Source organism: Thalassophryne amazonica, chromosome 5, assembly GCF_902500255.1.
Source record: "Thalassophryne amazonica chromosome 5, fThaAma1.1, whole genome shotgun sequence".
Classification (NCBI taxonomy): domain Eukaryota; kingdom Metazoa; phylum Chordata; class Actinopteri; order Batrachoidiformes; family Batrachoididae; genus Thalassophryne; species Thalassophryne amazonica.
The window spans coordinates 58821947-58834278 of record NC_047107.1 but is presented as its reverse complement, the minus strand read 5'-3'; the positions used below and the strand labels follow the sequence as shown (position 1 = coordinate 58834278).

Below are 12332 nucleotides of genomic sequence, written 5' to 3'. Positions count from 1 at the left end.
TTTCTTATAGTGTTTCTTAAAGCCAGAAGGTTGCCATTTGAAATGACTTTAGTTTTGTGTCATGTCTGTGATCTGCTTTTTTTCTACAAAATTAAACAACTGAATGAACATCCTCCGAGGCCGGTGATTCCATAATTTTTGCCAGGGGTTGTAGAAGCAAAGTGTATATACACAGAGCCTAAGTACACAATCACAAGAATCTAAATTTTTCCAACATGTAAGATACCACAAATTCTACCAAATCATAACACCTGTGGACACGGGCAAGAAACAGGATGTAGATTTAAACTCACCATCAGGGAGGAGCTTGTGGTGATTGCAGCTGCAGAGGAGTGGATACTGGTCACTTGACTAAACAGAGTAAAATTATACTGTCAGACAATTTTAATTTGAAGAAGCCTTGGTGCCCATGCGCAGAGAGATTCAGTGAAATTATTTCCACATTTGAGGATTAAGATATGTGCTTGTAGCATCATTATCTCCAATAGAAAAGCACGCCAACAAATGAGCAGGTGACATAATTGAAGCATTTCTCACCTGCTGAGAGACGAGATGGGTGTCGAATGGGAAGATGTGACGGCAGAAGAAGGTATATGATGGGTGGGCGCACTGTCACTTATTAAAACAGGAGCATCTGTCTTAACTGCTCTTGACACTGGTAATGGTGTGGCTTTCACAGAAAAAGTGGAGAGAAAGTCTGATGTGAATTCTACCACTATGAACACTTGGTATGTTGCACTGTAATGTAAGACTACGGCACGAGTTATAGAATGAAACTAAATGAAAACACATTATACTGGTAGATGAACAAAATTAACTAAGAATGTTCTTTCGTTCGTTCCAATCTCAACTTTCACTGGTGGAATTTGTCAGATCGTTCAAAATGCATTTATCAAATAAGAATTCATCCTGTTAATGGTCACGAGAACAGCTCTTTAAAATGGACAAATCTGAGTACTTACACGCCTGTGTGCTCTGTATCTTCGTGGTACTGTAGCTATTCTAACAGGAGAAAGAAAACCAATTATTTGTTTTAACTGCTATTTGTGTGCATCATGACAGAAACAGAGGAAATAATTATGCTCCCATCCACATTTCAAGCAGACTGAATTACTGTAATTATTTTATTGTGCAACCAAGAGGACAAGGCTGCCAAGTAGTTTTTGAAGCACTAAACTGTCTGTTTCCACTGTACGCTACTAACAGGCTATTGGGCACCGCAGTCTTGTTTGAAGGCGGGTGGTAAAGGGGTAAAATATGACGGCATATGACAATGTCTGTACTTCCGGGGAAAAAAACATGGCATTTTCTCTGAGTTTTTGAGCAAATTACACACAAAAAGTAAAAATGCAAAGAAGTGATGATGCGGTGGGAAAGTGGACATGTGTTGCGGTTTGTTTATGACCCAGAGAACAAACGTTGAGGCAATTTTGCAGGCGAGAGAACGCAGCTACTCTGGTTAGCTGTGTAGGCTAACACTTACCGACACGTCTTCCCACTCGCTTCGTCTTTTCTTCTCCACTGGGAACCAACAAAAAAAACACTTTTAGCGACTGCTTCGGTGATTGCAGCCGAAAACAAAACAGTACACAGGGCTGTGAAATGAAAATTGTGAAATCCGAGGAAAATTTGCAGGGGGTCTGGAGGGCACAATGAAAGAAAGTCTATATTAATGAAAAAGTCACATAATCTTGTCTAAAATCCTGTTTGAACAGCACAATGTTCATTTTCCAGAGAGAGAAACATTCTTACCGTGTTTCCTGAGGGCACAGTTCGCTTTTCCTGTTTCTTTTATCTTTCAGGTGTGTTGATGAAGCCAGCAACAATTCCACGGATTCTTGACCTTATCAGACTTTTTCAGTCTTTCTTGCCATCTTCTCTGTCTGATGTCGGTCCGTGACAGAGACATGCTGCACAATTCTTGCCATCTTCTCTGTCTGATGTCGGTCCGTGACAGAGACATGCTGCACAATTGTTCTTTTAAAAACTTTAGAGCTCTAAAGGTTTGTGATGTCCACATGCTACATTTAGCTTAAGCGTTGCCGCAGCAACCAACCAGTCCCACTTTACAACAACTGTCGCAACAGCCAGGCCTTTTTCTCCTCAAAACTCTGCGGATCTGAGGACACTGATTTGTATCTGTAACACACAGATCAGTGTCTACCGCGGTCTTATAAAACTTGCACAATGTCGGAAAATAAGAGAACACTCTGCGATAGACTTTTTAAAAACTCAGTGACGATCACGATTACAGAGTAAAAGACTAACACCCCCCCCCCCCCCCCCCCCCATGATGAAATACGTGGAATTTCGCAGATCCGGAGTTTTCACAGCCCAGAGTACACTATTTGCCTGTGTGAAGTTATGCTGTGTATATATTGCACAACGGGAGTGGAGGCCCCATAAGAGGTTACCGTATTTTCTGCACCATAAAGCGCACCGGATTATAAAGTGCGTCCCCAATTAGCGGGTACTTAACCCTTACAAAAGGCGCACCGGATTATAAAGCGCGGCCTCAATTAGTGGGTACTTAACCCTTACAAAAGGCGCACGCTAAAACATACAGTGTACAAAAAAAAAGGTCACGGAAGCAAAACAGTGAGTTTATTTGAACTTTATTCTAGTATCTACTATTGTCACGGAAGCAAAACAGTGAGTTTATTTGAACTTTTTAACAACATTGAACTACCGGTATTTAACAGTACGGTACTCACATTTTTTATTATGGTTCTGTCACAAATCCATCGAAGTCCTCATCTTCTGTGTCTGAATTGAACAGCTGGGCAATTTCGCCATCAACCACGCCAGGTTCCCGCTCATCTTCCCTCTCATCATCGTCGAAGTCAGTCTCGTTGCCAGGTGGCTGTTCAGTAAGGATGCCGGCTTTCGCGAAAGCTCGGACAACAGTTAAAGCAGAAACCTGAGCCCAGGCATCCACAATCCATTCACATATGGTGGCGTAACTCGCCCGGCGCTGCCTCCCCGTCTTAGTGAAGGTGTGTTCGCCGTCTGTCATCCATTGCTCCCAAGCCGCTCGCAACTTCACTTTGAATGCTCTGTTTACACTCTGACCAATGTCCAGCGGTTGGAGTTCTTTGGTTAGTCCTCCCGGAATGATGGCAAGCTCCGAATTAGTTTTCTTGACGTGGTTTTTTACAGTAGCGGTGAGATGGGCGCGCATGGAGTCGCAGATCAGCAGGGACGGTGATGCGTGGAAAAAACCATCCGGTCTCTTTACATACACTTCTCTCAGCCACTCACTCATTTTCTCCTCGTCCATCCAGCCCTTTTGATTGGCCTTAACAACGACTCCGGCTGGAAACATTTCTTTTGGCAGCGTCTTCCTCTTAAAAATTACCATAGGTGGTAGTTTCTCTCCATTACCATGGCGACCAAGAACAACAGTGAAAGCCGACTTCTCATGGCCTGTGGTACGTATGGATACCGTGCTGGTCCCCTTCTTCTCCACAGTGTGGTTCATGGGGATGTCAAACATGAGGGGGACCTCGTCCATGTTGGTGATGTGGTTGGGCTGGATCTTTTTTTCGGTAATCTTGTGTCTGCAGTAGGTGCGGAAGATGGCCATCTTTTCTTTGTAATCTGCTGGGAGTTGCTGCGCCACGGTAGTCCTTGCGCGGATAGAGAGCTGGCGCCTTTTCATAAAACGAAAGCACCAAGACGGACCTCCGTCAAAGTTTTCGATGCCCATGTCTTGTGCTATCGTTTTTGCCTTCAGCCGAATGGTGACTGTAGAGATGCTTCTCCCGGCTGTTCTTTGTTCGATGACCCATTGCTCGAGTTGGTCTCTCCAACTGTGGCTACCTCGCTTTGTTCCCGCGGAAACTCTGTTTGGTCTTTTTAACTTGGCGCAGTTCATTTTCTTGTTTCCTCCACTTACGTACCATCGATTCATTGATCTTGAATTCTCTCGCAGCTGCTCTATTCCCATGAACAACCGCGTAACTGATAGCCTGCAGTATGAAATGTGCCTCGTAAGCATGTCTCTTCGCTGGCGCCATTTTCGGGGGTCCGTAAACAAATGTTTTGCAGGATACCTGTAGTATAAATACCGGAGGAGTGGCGGAGGTAAGTGTACGGACCATGGACTCACGGACTCTTCTCTGATTGGTTTATTGCTGGCAGCGTCCGTACTCTACGCTACCAGCGTACATACTTTACGTATTACGTAATGTTCTCCGATTGGTTTATCGCTGCCAGGATACGTACTCTACGCTGCCAGCGTACATACTTTATGTATTACGTCCCTGTGTCAGCGGGAAATGGTCCGATATTCCGACGGACAAAGACAACGTCGGTCGTTTTTACAGATTTTGGAATTCAGTGCGCACATAAGGCGCACCGGATTATAGGGCGCACGGCCGATTTTTGTGAAAATTTAAGGCTTTTAGGTGCGCCTTATGGTGCTGAAAATACGGTAAATCCCGCAGGGTTCAAACGAGACTGCGGCGCCCTATTAGAACGCTCAGATCTTCGAGCAGTGAGCTTTTGTAAACTTATCGCACCTTTGGGGAGGGAGCACTTAGAATTTCAGGCCATGTACTGACAAAGTAAATCTATATTGTTTGCTTACTGTGGGAGGTCCAGCAGCTGGAGGGACATCTTTGCTCTGTGAGAAACCCAAATGTGGTGCGAGGGACCTCGGCCCATTGCCCTCTACACGAATAGTTGTTGGAGCAACTGTAGAAGAGGAGGACTGAAGCACTGCACTGGGCAGACCAATGGAAGGGGGGGGCGTCGTACTGGTTAATGCAACAGAGGGAAGGCTGGGCAAGCTGGTCATCTGTTCACTGGACAGAGAACAGGAAGAAAGATATGGAAACACACAAACTTAAGCCCCTTTCACACCGGGGCTGCTCCCAGTTGCACCGTATGTCATTATGTCGACGCCACATGGAAGCAACTCAGTGCCGAGACAATGCAGCTCGGCGCCACAACAGTGCGGTTTAATTTTTTGGTGTCCTGTGCTCGACGCAGAAAGGAAGTGGTTCCAGCACAAATCGAGGCAAAGAGGCGTTACCCGGCGTGACTAGAAGACAATTTATGATTCCCTCTGTGTTCCATTGTTCCCGCAGTATAAATCACGCAGGATTGTTTTTATACCGTGTACTTAATGCAGTAAAAGCTACATGCTGCGGGAAAAAAAAAAAAAAAAAAAAGACTACAGAAAAAAAAAAATGCTGACTGCAGCTCAGCTCCTTCTCTGTGTGGAGCTCTCTGGTGAAGAGACAAACTGAGAAGCAGCTGCAGCTTCTTCTCTCACAAATGTGTTTAAATAAAATCCATAAAAGTCGTGCTCACAGACTGATTGTCAGAAATATCCAGTAAAAAGTCCGGACATCTCTAGTCCACTCATGGACGTTCGTTCACGCGCGCACATGTGAACAATTAAAAGGGAAAAAAAAGTCTGTCTGCAGGCATTAGTTCCTTGTTCTCTGCTCAAACTCTCACATCACAGTTAAAAAAAGGACAAAAAAGGACATAAGTCCTGAGACAGGACATGTCAACATCAAGTAGAACTCCAGACATCTCCAAATTTGCTTAAGGACGGTTCACTCGCGCATGCATCTCGCGGTCAAAGGAGGAAAGATAAACTATAACAGAACTCAGAGTGCAGCCCTGCAGCTCTGCACAAGAACAAATATAAAGTAGAAGAGAAGTCAGAGTGCACAGTCTGACTGCAGCCAAACTGTGCACTCTGACTTCTCTGTGTAGAGAACCTGCAGGCTGCATTCTCACCTCCTCTCTGCCCCCTGCTGCGCGCACCTGACGCAGAAATTCCTGCGTCGTCATGACACCACAGGAAGCAACTGGGAGCAGCCCCGGTGTGAATGGGGCTTCAGCAATGACAGTGGCAAAAGTGGGCCATAGAAAAAACTTTAAAGCTTTTGGCAAGGGCCAAAGGCCCAAAGACCCTGGCGGGGGATCTGGGGGTTTTCCGCCAGAGAAATTTGAAATCTCAGCTGCATTCTGGTGCATTTTCAGGTATATTTAAAAACATAAAATGTAGATTTATCAGGTCATGCCCGTATATAGAGAGGGTTCACCCCCCCCACCTGAGAATTCTGCTGATTTTTTTTCTGATCTGGATATCAACGTTATGTATTTTCTTTTCATTGATAATAAGCAACAAGCACTAACTGTTACACAGCTATTATCACACACCCTCAAGTTTCAATTTCCTCTGCCAGAGTAATCCCTTAAGTGATGAAAGGGGAAACTACTAGATAAACTTTTCCCATGGGGGTTGAGAATTTTTGCTCCCTGGTCCCTATCCTCCTCTGATATCAAACAGATTAGTAGGCTTGTAAATACCCATGTAGACACACAACTACACTTGTCTGGTTTGTAAAAACACATTTGTATGTATAAGCTGAGAAATAAAGGGAGCTTCTCCTTCCTGTTGCAAATAATGTAAAGGTGCAAATATTCGCGTGGGATTTATTATGCGAATTTCACAAGTTAAACAAGGTCGCCAAATTAAATATCGCTATTTTAATACATAACGTACATATTCATAATGTAAACGCGAATATTAATACCGTAAATACGAGGTCTGTTAGAAAACTATCCGACCTTTTCATTTTTTGCAAAAACTATATGGATTTGAATCATGTGCACTTGCACCAAGCTTGAACCGAGTTTTTTTTTTTCACGCCTGTCAACTGACAGGCAGGTATAAAGTTTGCATTAATGTTATCTTGGTTCTTCCTGGGTGGTTCTTATGGCAACTGATCCAATCCCAAGCAAGGACTATTTGTATATAAAAATGTATTTCCTAAAATTATACATTTTGGGTTTCAAAATGAAATTTATGTAGCTTTTTACCCCTCGAAATCCTCAAAAAGCTTCTGCTTCGGGGGCTTTGCCCCCCTGAGCCCCCCACAAGGGCGGTGACCCTCGACCCCACTGGGAGCCCTGCGGCCCACTGGACCCCCAACTCAAGGATTTGAACCCCCCTTTCACATTCCTATATACGGCCCTGAACATATCACATTATCAGATTTGCATGGAGACAATCTGAAGTAAATTCATACCAAAAACAGATTTTGATTTGTGTGAAATAACTTGAATAACTTCAACACACAACGGGTTCCGTCAAAAACATGATATAATAAGATCAAAGACTTACCGGGAGTGCTAGTTTTTCCGTATAAATGATTTTAAAAAGTCGGGTCAGCGTTTTAGTCCTTTTGGTCGAATCAGCCCCACTTGAATTTATTCCCGATGAATTTTTGACGCAGAGCTCATTTTAAAATCTGGAACAGCATCTCTCATTCACTGCTGTGTGGTTGAGCAGTGGCACTGCGTTACATTATCCTTCAGTCTCGGATCATAGTGCAGCAGCTAAAAGAATATTTAGAGCAAAATCATGCAAATGGTGATACAAGCACCAAAGTTGGCACAAATGCTCCTTAGACATTACTCTTTTGAAAATAACGACTGGCCACTTGAATTTTCAATAGGCGTCTAGGTAGGGGTCAATTGAAGAATTACACAGGGGTCAAAATTAAAAATGCTCAAATCATTTTGAAAACTACACCACATTATTTGTATGATCGTAAAGATTCCAAAAAGGTATAGTTTGGACTATCTATGACTGAATGATCAGGAGTCATGGGGTAAAAACTGCGAAAATGGTGACAAAGGTCAGTTTCAGTTTGTACAGGGGTCAAAAGTTAAAGTTGCTCCAATTTTGGTAAAAAAAAATTATGCAAATTATTAGTTGAGTTAACAGGGTTTTTAAAAAGGAATAGTTTGGACCATGTATCATGCTTAGTTATGTTACAGAGTAACATATGTCACATGTCATAGAATCCAATGGACGTTGACCTTGTTTGACCTTTACTTTGGAGACCAAACATTCAACACAATCTATTCCATTTATTAATCCTATTAGCTCAACCAATAATTTGGATCACTTTTTACCAAAACTGAAGGAACTTTAACTTTTGACCCCTGTACAAACTGAAACTGACCTTTGTCACCATTTTTGTTTTTACCCCATAACTCCTGATCATTCAGTCATAGATAGTCCAAACTATACCTTTTTGGAATCTTTACGATAAGACAAATAATGTAGTGTAGTTTTCAAAATGATTTGAGCATTTTTAATTTTGACCCCTGTGTAATTCTTCAATTGACCCCTACCTAGACGCCTATTGAAAATTCAAGTGGCCAGTCGTTATTTTCAAAAGAGTAATGTCTAAGGAGCATTTGTGCCAACTTTGGTGCTTGTATCACCATATGCACGATTGTTTGTTATCTGTTGCACTATCAGGACGTGAAAATGTGAGACTTAATATCCACTGTGGTGTCTCAGAGATGTTTCCAAATCCGATGTCGCATGCCGAACAGCACCCCCTAAAAATCAGTCCGCCTGCCTTCACTGCGCATGCATTATTTCGGACCACAGCAGCACGTCTGAGACAGAGTCTCTTTACCCAAAGCAATCAAATGGATTAATGGGATTATTAACCATCAGATGACAAGGTAAAACCTCTTAAATCATTCTAAAGTTAGTTTTAAGCAGAAACTAGGCTGTTTTAAGCAGAAACTCTGGGAAACTGTGACACTCTGAAATGACCGATGCACAGTGAACGGATCAGCTAGCAACTCATGTAGCTGCGGCAGTCTGATCGCTTCATCCATCTTTTATAATGAAATAATGCTGAATTTATGTGGAAATGATTGTTGTACAAAAGCTTCAGATATCTGTCGCTGAGATAGATGATGACTGGAGGCAGTTTGAAGCAGAAATGAGGTGTTAATCTGTGAACCGTGGCTAATAACGCATGCGCAGTGAAGGCAGGGTAGACCGATTTTTATGATGCGCTTACACAGGCAGGACGCGATAGAAATGTCATATTTGCCTTATTCTTGGCACATTCCTGACAATCTTAATGTGACTTAACGCATCTGAATAGGTTCCTTAATAGTGCGTGTTGATGCATGATAGTCGTGATTTTAGTGGAGCATGTTTTTGGCTGTCAAAAAATCTTCCACGAATGTCACGCACCACCCCCATTTCGCCTCATGCATTGGAGGTCAAGACTGAGTGTGTTGAGCCATCTTTATTAGTGGTGATACTTAATAGAGCGTGACGGTGTTCTTCTCTGACATGCGCGCAATTAAATCCTGCTGCACCGCATTAAGTTTTATTGCTGCAGTATGCTGAAGAATTCAGGTACTATGATACAGCTAACATGATGATGCAGCTACTAGCTAGCAAGGCTTGACATAGACATTGCTGCACTCAGCGAGGTGCGCTTTGCAGACCAAGGGTCACTCAACGAGGAAGCTACAGGCCACACACTGTTCTGGTCAGGGAAGGCTAAAGAAGATCGTCGACTCTCAGGGGTCGGGTTCATGATTAAGAGCGCCACAGCACATAGGTTACACAGTTTGCCAGTTGGACATTCTGACCGACTCATGTCACTCCGGCTCCCCATCAACAACAAGAATTTTGCCACTATTGTTAGTGTGTATGCCCCAACCATGCAGGCCGACATCGGAGTTAAGGAGGCTTTCTACAGTGATCTGCACAACCTTCTACAGCGCCGACACCCAGGACAAGCTCCTCATCATGGGAGATTTCAACGCCAGAGTGGGCCACGACTCTGATGTATGGAAGGACGTGCTAGGGAAACATGGCATAGGCAACTGTAACGACAATGGCCGCCTACTGCTGGAGTTCTGCTCTGCACATGACTTGACGATCACCAACAGCCTGTTCCAATAGAAAGAGAGATTCAAAGCAACCTGGAGACACCCATGCTCCAAACACTGGCACCTTCTGGACTGCGTTCTGACGCGACAGCGTGATAGAAGAGACGTACTACATACCAGGGTGATGCCTAGCGCGGATTGCTATACGGATCATCGCTTGGTCCGTTCCAAGACTGCTTTCACTTTCAAGCCCCCTCCTAAGAAGAAAGGCCCACAGTTTAAGAAGCTACAAGTCCACAAGCTGCAAGACAGACACAAAAATGGAGTTCCAGGCCAAACTAGAGGAGAGACTGGGTGGAGAAGAAGGCCTGCCTGACGACCCTGAACAACAGTGGATGAGATTAAAGACCATCCTTCAGGAGACAGCAGCAGAAGTAGTGGGCTTCTTAGCCAGGAAAAATAAAGACTGGTTTGATGAGTCTGAAGCACAGATCCAGGAACTACTAGAAAAGAAACGTGCTTGCCACAAGACTTTTTTAGCTAAACCTGATGACCACTCTGCCAAGACAGCTTACAGAAATGCCTGCTCCACACTGCAAAGCAAGCTCCGCATACTGCAGAACGACTGGTGGCTAGCTTTTGCGGAGAAGACACAACAACATGCCGGAGACATGCGCTCCTTTTATGAAGCCCTTAAGACCATCCATGGGCCAGCACATCAAGTGCAAGCACCCCTGTGCTCCTCAGACGGCTCCACCCTTCTGACGGACAAGGAAACCATTATGCAGCGTTGGTCAGAACACTGAAAACCTCTTCAGTGACAAGCGTACTGTGCAAGAGTCATCAATCGAGAAGATTCCCCAGGTGGAGGTGAAATGGGAACTTGATGACCCCCCAACACTTGAAGAGATCCGAAAGGCCACCACGCAGCTGAATCCAGGGAAGTCTCCTGGCACAGATGGCATCCCAGCAGAGATGTACCAAAATGGAGCTGAGGCAGTCCTCCACAAGCTTCAGATTCTCTTCTCCAGTTGCTGGGAAAAGGAAATGGTTCCACATGACCTTCGGGATGCGGTCATTGTCTCCCTGTACAAGAACAAGGGAGACAAGTCCGACTGTTCTAATTACCGGGGCATCACTCTCCTCTCGATAGCAGGTAAGATTTTGGCTCGAGTGCTGCTCAACAGGCTTACCCCTACCATAGGGCATGAAAATACTCCCGAGAGTCAGTGCGGATTTCGGGCCAACAGGGGAACCACCGACATGATCTTCGTCCTGAGACAGATCCAGGAGAAGTGCAGAGAACAGAACATGGCCCTTTATGCAGCCTTCATAGACCTAACCAAGGCTTTTGACACGGTCAGTTGTGAGGGTTTGTGGAAGATTCTTGCACGCCTTGGCTGCCCTCCAAAGCTCCTCACCATCATCCGCCAGCTGCATGAAGGCCAGATGGGACAAGTGAAGTACAACGGGACTCTGTCCGGCAGCTTCCCTATCTCAAATGGCGTTAAACAAGGTTGCATCCTCGCGCCCACTCTGTTCTCCATCTTCTTCAGCATGATGCTTCGTGAGGCCAAAGAAGACTTGACAGACGGCATCTATATCCGCTTCAGAACCGATGAAGTCTGTTTAACTTGCGGCGCCTTCTGTCCCACACTAAGATCACAGAACAGCTAATCATGGAGCTGCTCTTCGCAGATGACTGCGCCCTCGTCGCCCATACGGAGCAAGCCTTGCAGCACATTGTCAACTGTTTTGCTGAAGCAGCAAGAGCCTTCGGCCTCACCATCAGCCTGAGAAAGAGAAGTGCTATATCAGCCGGTCCCCCATACAGCATATACCCCACCCCAAATCAACATCGAGGGTACCAGCCTGAATGCAGTAGAGCACTTCACGTATCTCGGTAGTGTTATCTCACGACGCATCTGTTGCCAAGGACCTAGACAGTTGTCTTGCCAAGGCCAGCAGTTCTTTTGTTCGACTCTCAAAGAAAGTCTGGCAGAATGATGCACTGCGCCTTTCCACAAAAGTGCAGGTCTACAGAGCCATTGTGGTCCCTACCCTCCTGTATGGAGCTGAAACCTGGGTTCTGTATCGCCAGCAGATCAGATTACTGGAACGCTTTCATCAGCGTTGTCTCCGAAACATCTTCGGGATCAAGTGGCAGGACTACGTCTCAAATGAGGACATCCTTACCAGAGCCAAATTGCCCAGCATGGAGTCTATTATACTCAAACAACAGCTTCGTTGGGCAGGCCACGTAGCCAGGATGGACGATACATGCATGCCGAAATTAATTCTCTTTGGCGAGCTCAAGGAAGGGAGACAAAACCAAGGGGCCCCCAAAAAGCGCTATAAGGACCAGCTGAAGAAACAGCTCTCCCTTGCAGGCATTCAGCATCAGTCATGGCAGCATCTAGCTACAGATAGACTCAGCTGGCGTTCCAGCATCAAATCAGCCAGCCTGAAGTTTGAGGCAGAAAGAAGTGAGGCCTCACGCCAGAAGCGTCAAAGACAGAAAGAGCGGGCAGCAGCACAAGCCCAGCCTACTCAACTGTTCATTTGCCCCAAGTGTAACAGGTCTTGTGCATCCCGCATCAGACTTTTCAGCCACCAGAGGGCTTGTATAAAATAAACTTAAAAAA

General features: G+C 45.0%; 1 protein-coding gene across 5 annotated transcripts in view; it reads right to left on the bottom strand.

The window, feature by feature from the left end:
* The window catches only part of LOC117510608 (ubiquitin-associated protein 2-like), a 72783-nt gene that overhangs the window by 58682 nt on the left and 1769 nt on the right, over positions 1-12332 (bottom strand). For all 5 annotated transcript variants that reach the window (XM_034170396.1, XM_034170397.1, XM_034170399.1 and 2 more), the window contains 4 exons: positions 4592-4808; positions 963-1002; positions 538-670; positions 294-351 (listed from right to left, as the gene is read on the bottom strand). In XM_034170396.1, the coding sequence (XP_034026287.1) occupies positions 294-351; positions 538-670; positions 963-1002; positions 4592-4808 (448 nt within the window). The remainder of the gene's footprint in view (positions 1-293; positions 352-537; positions 671-962; positions 1003-4591; positions 4809-12332) is intronic.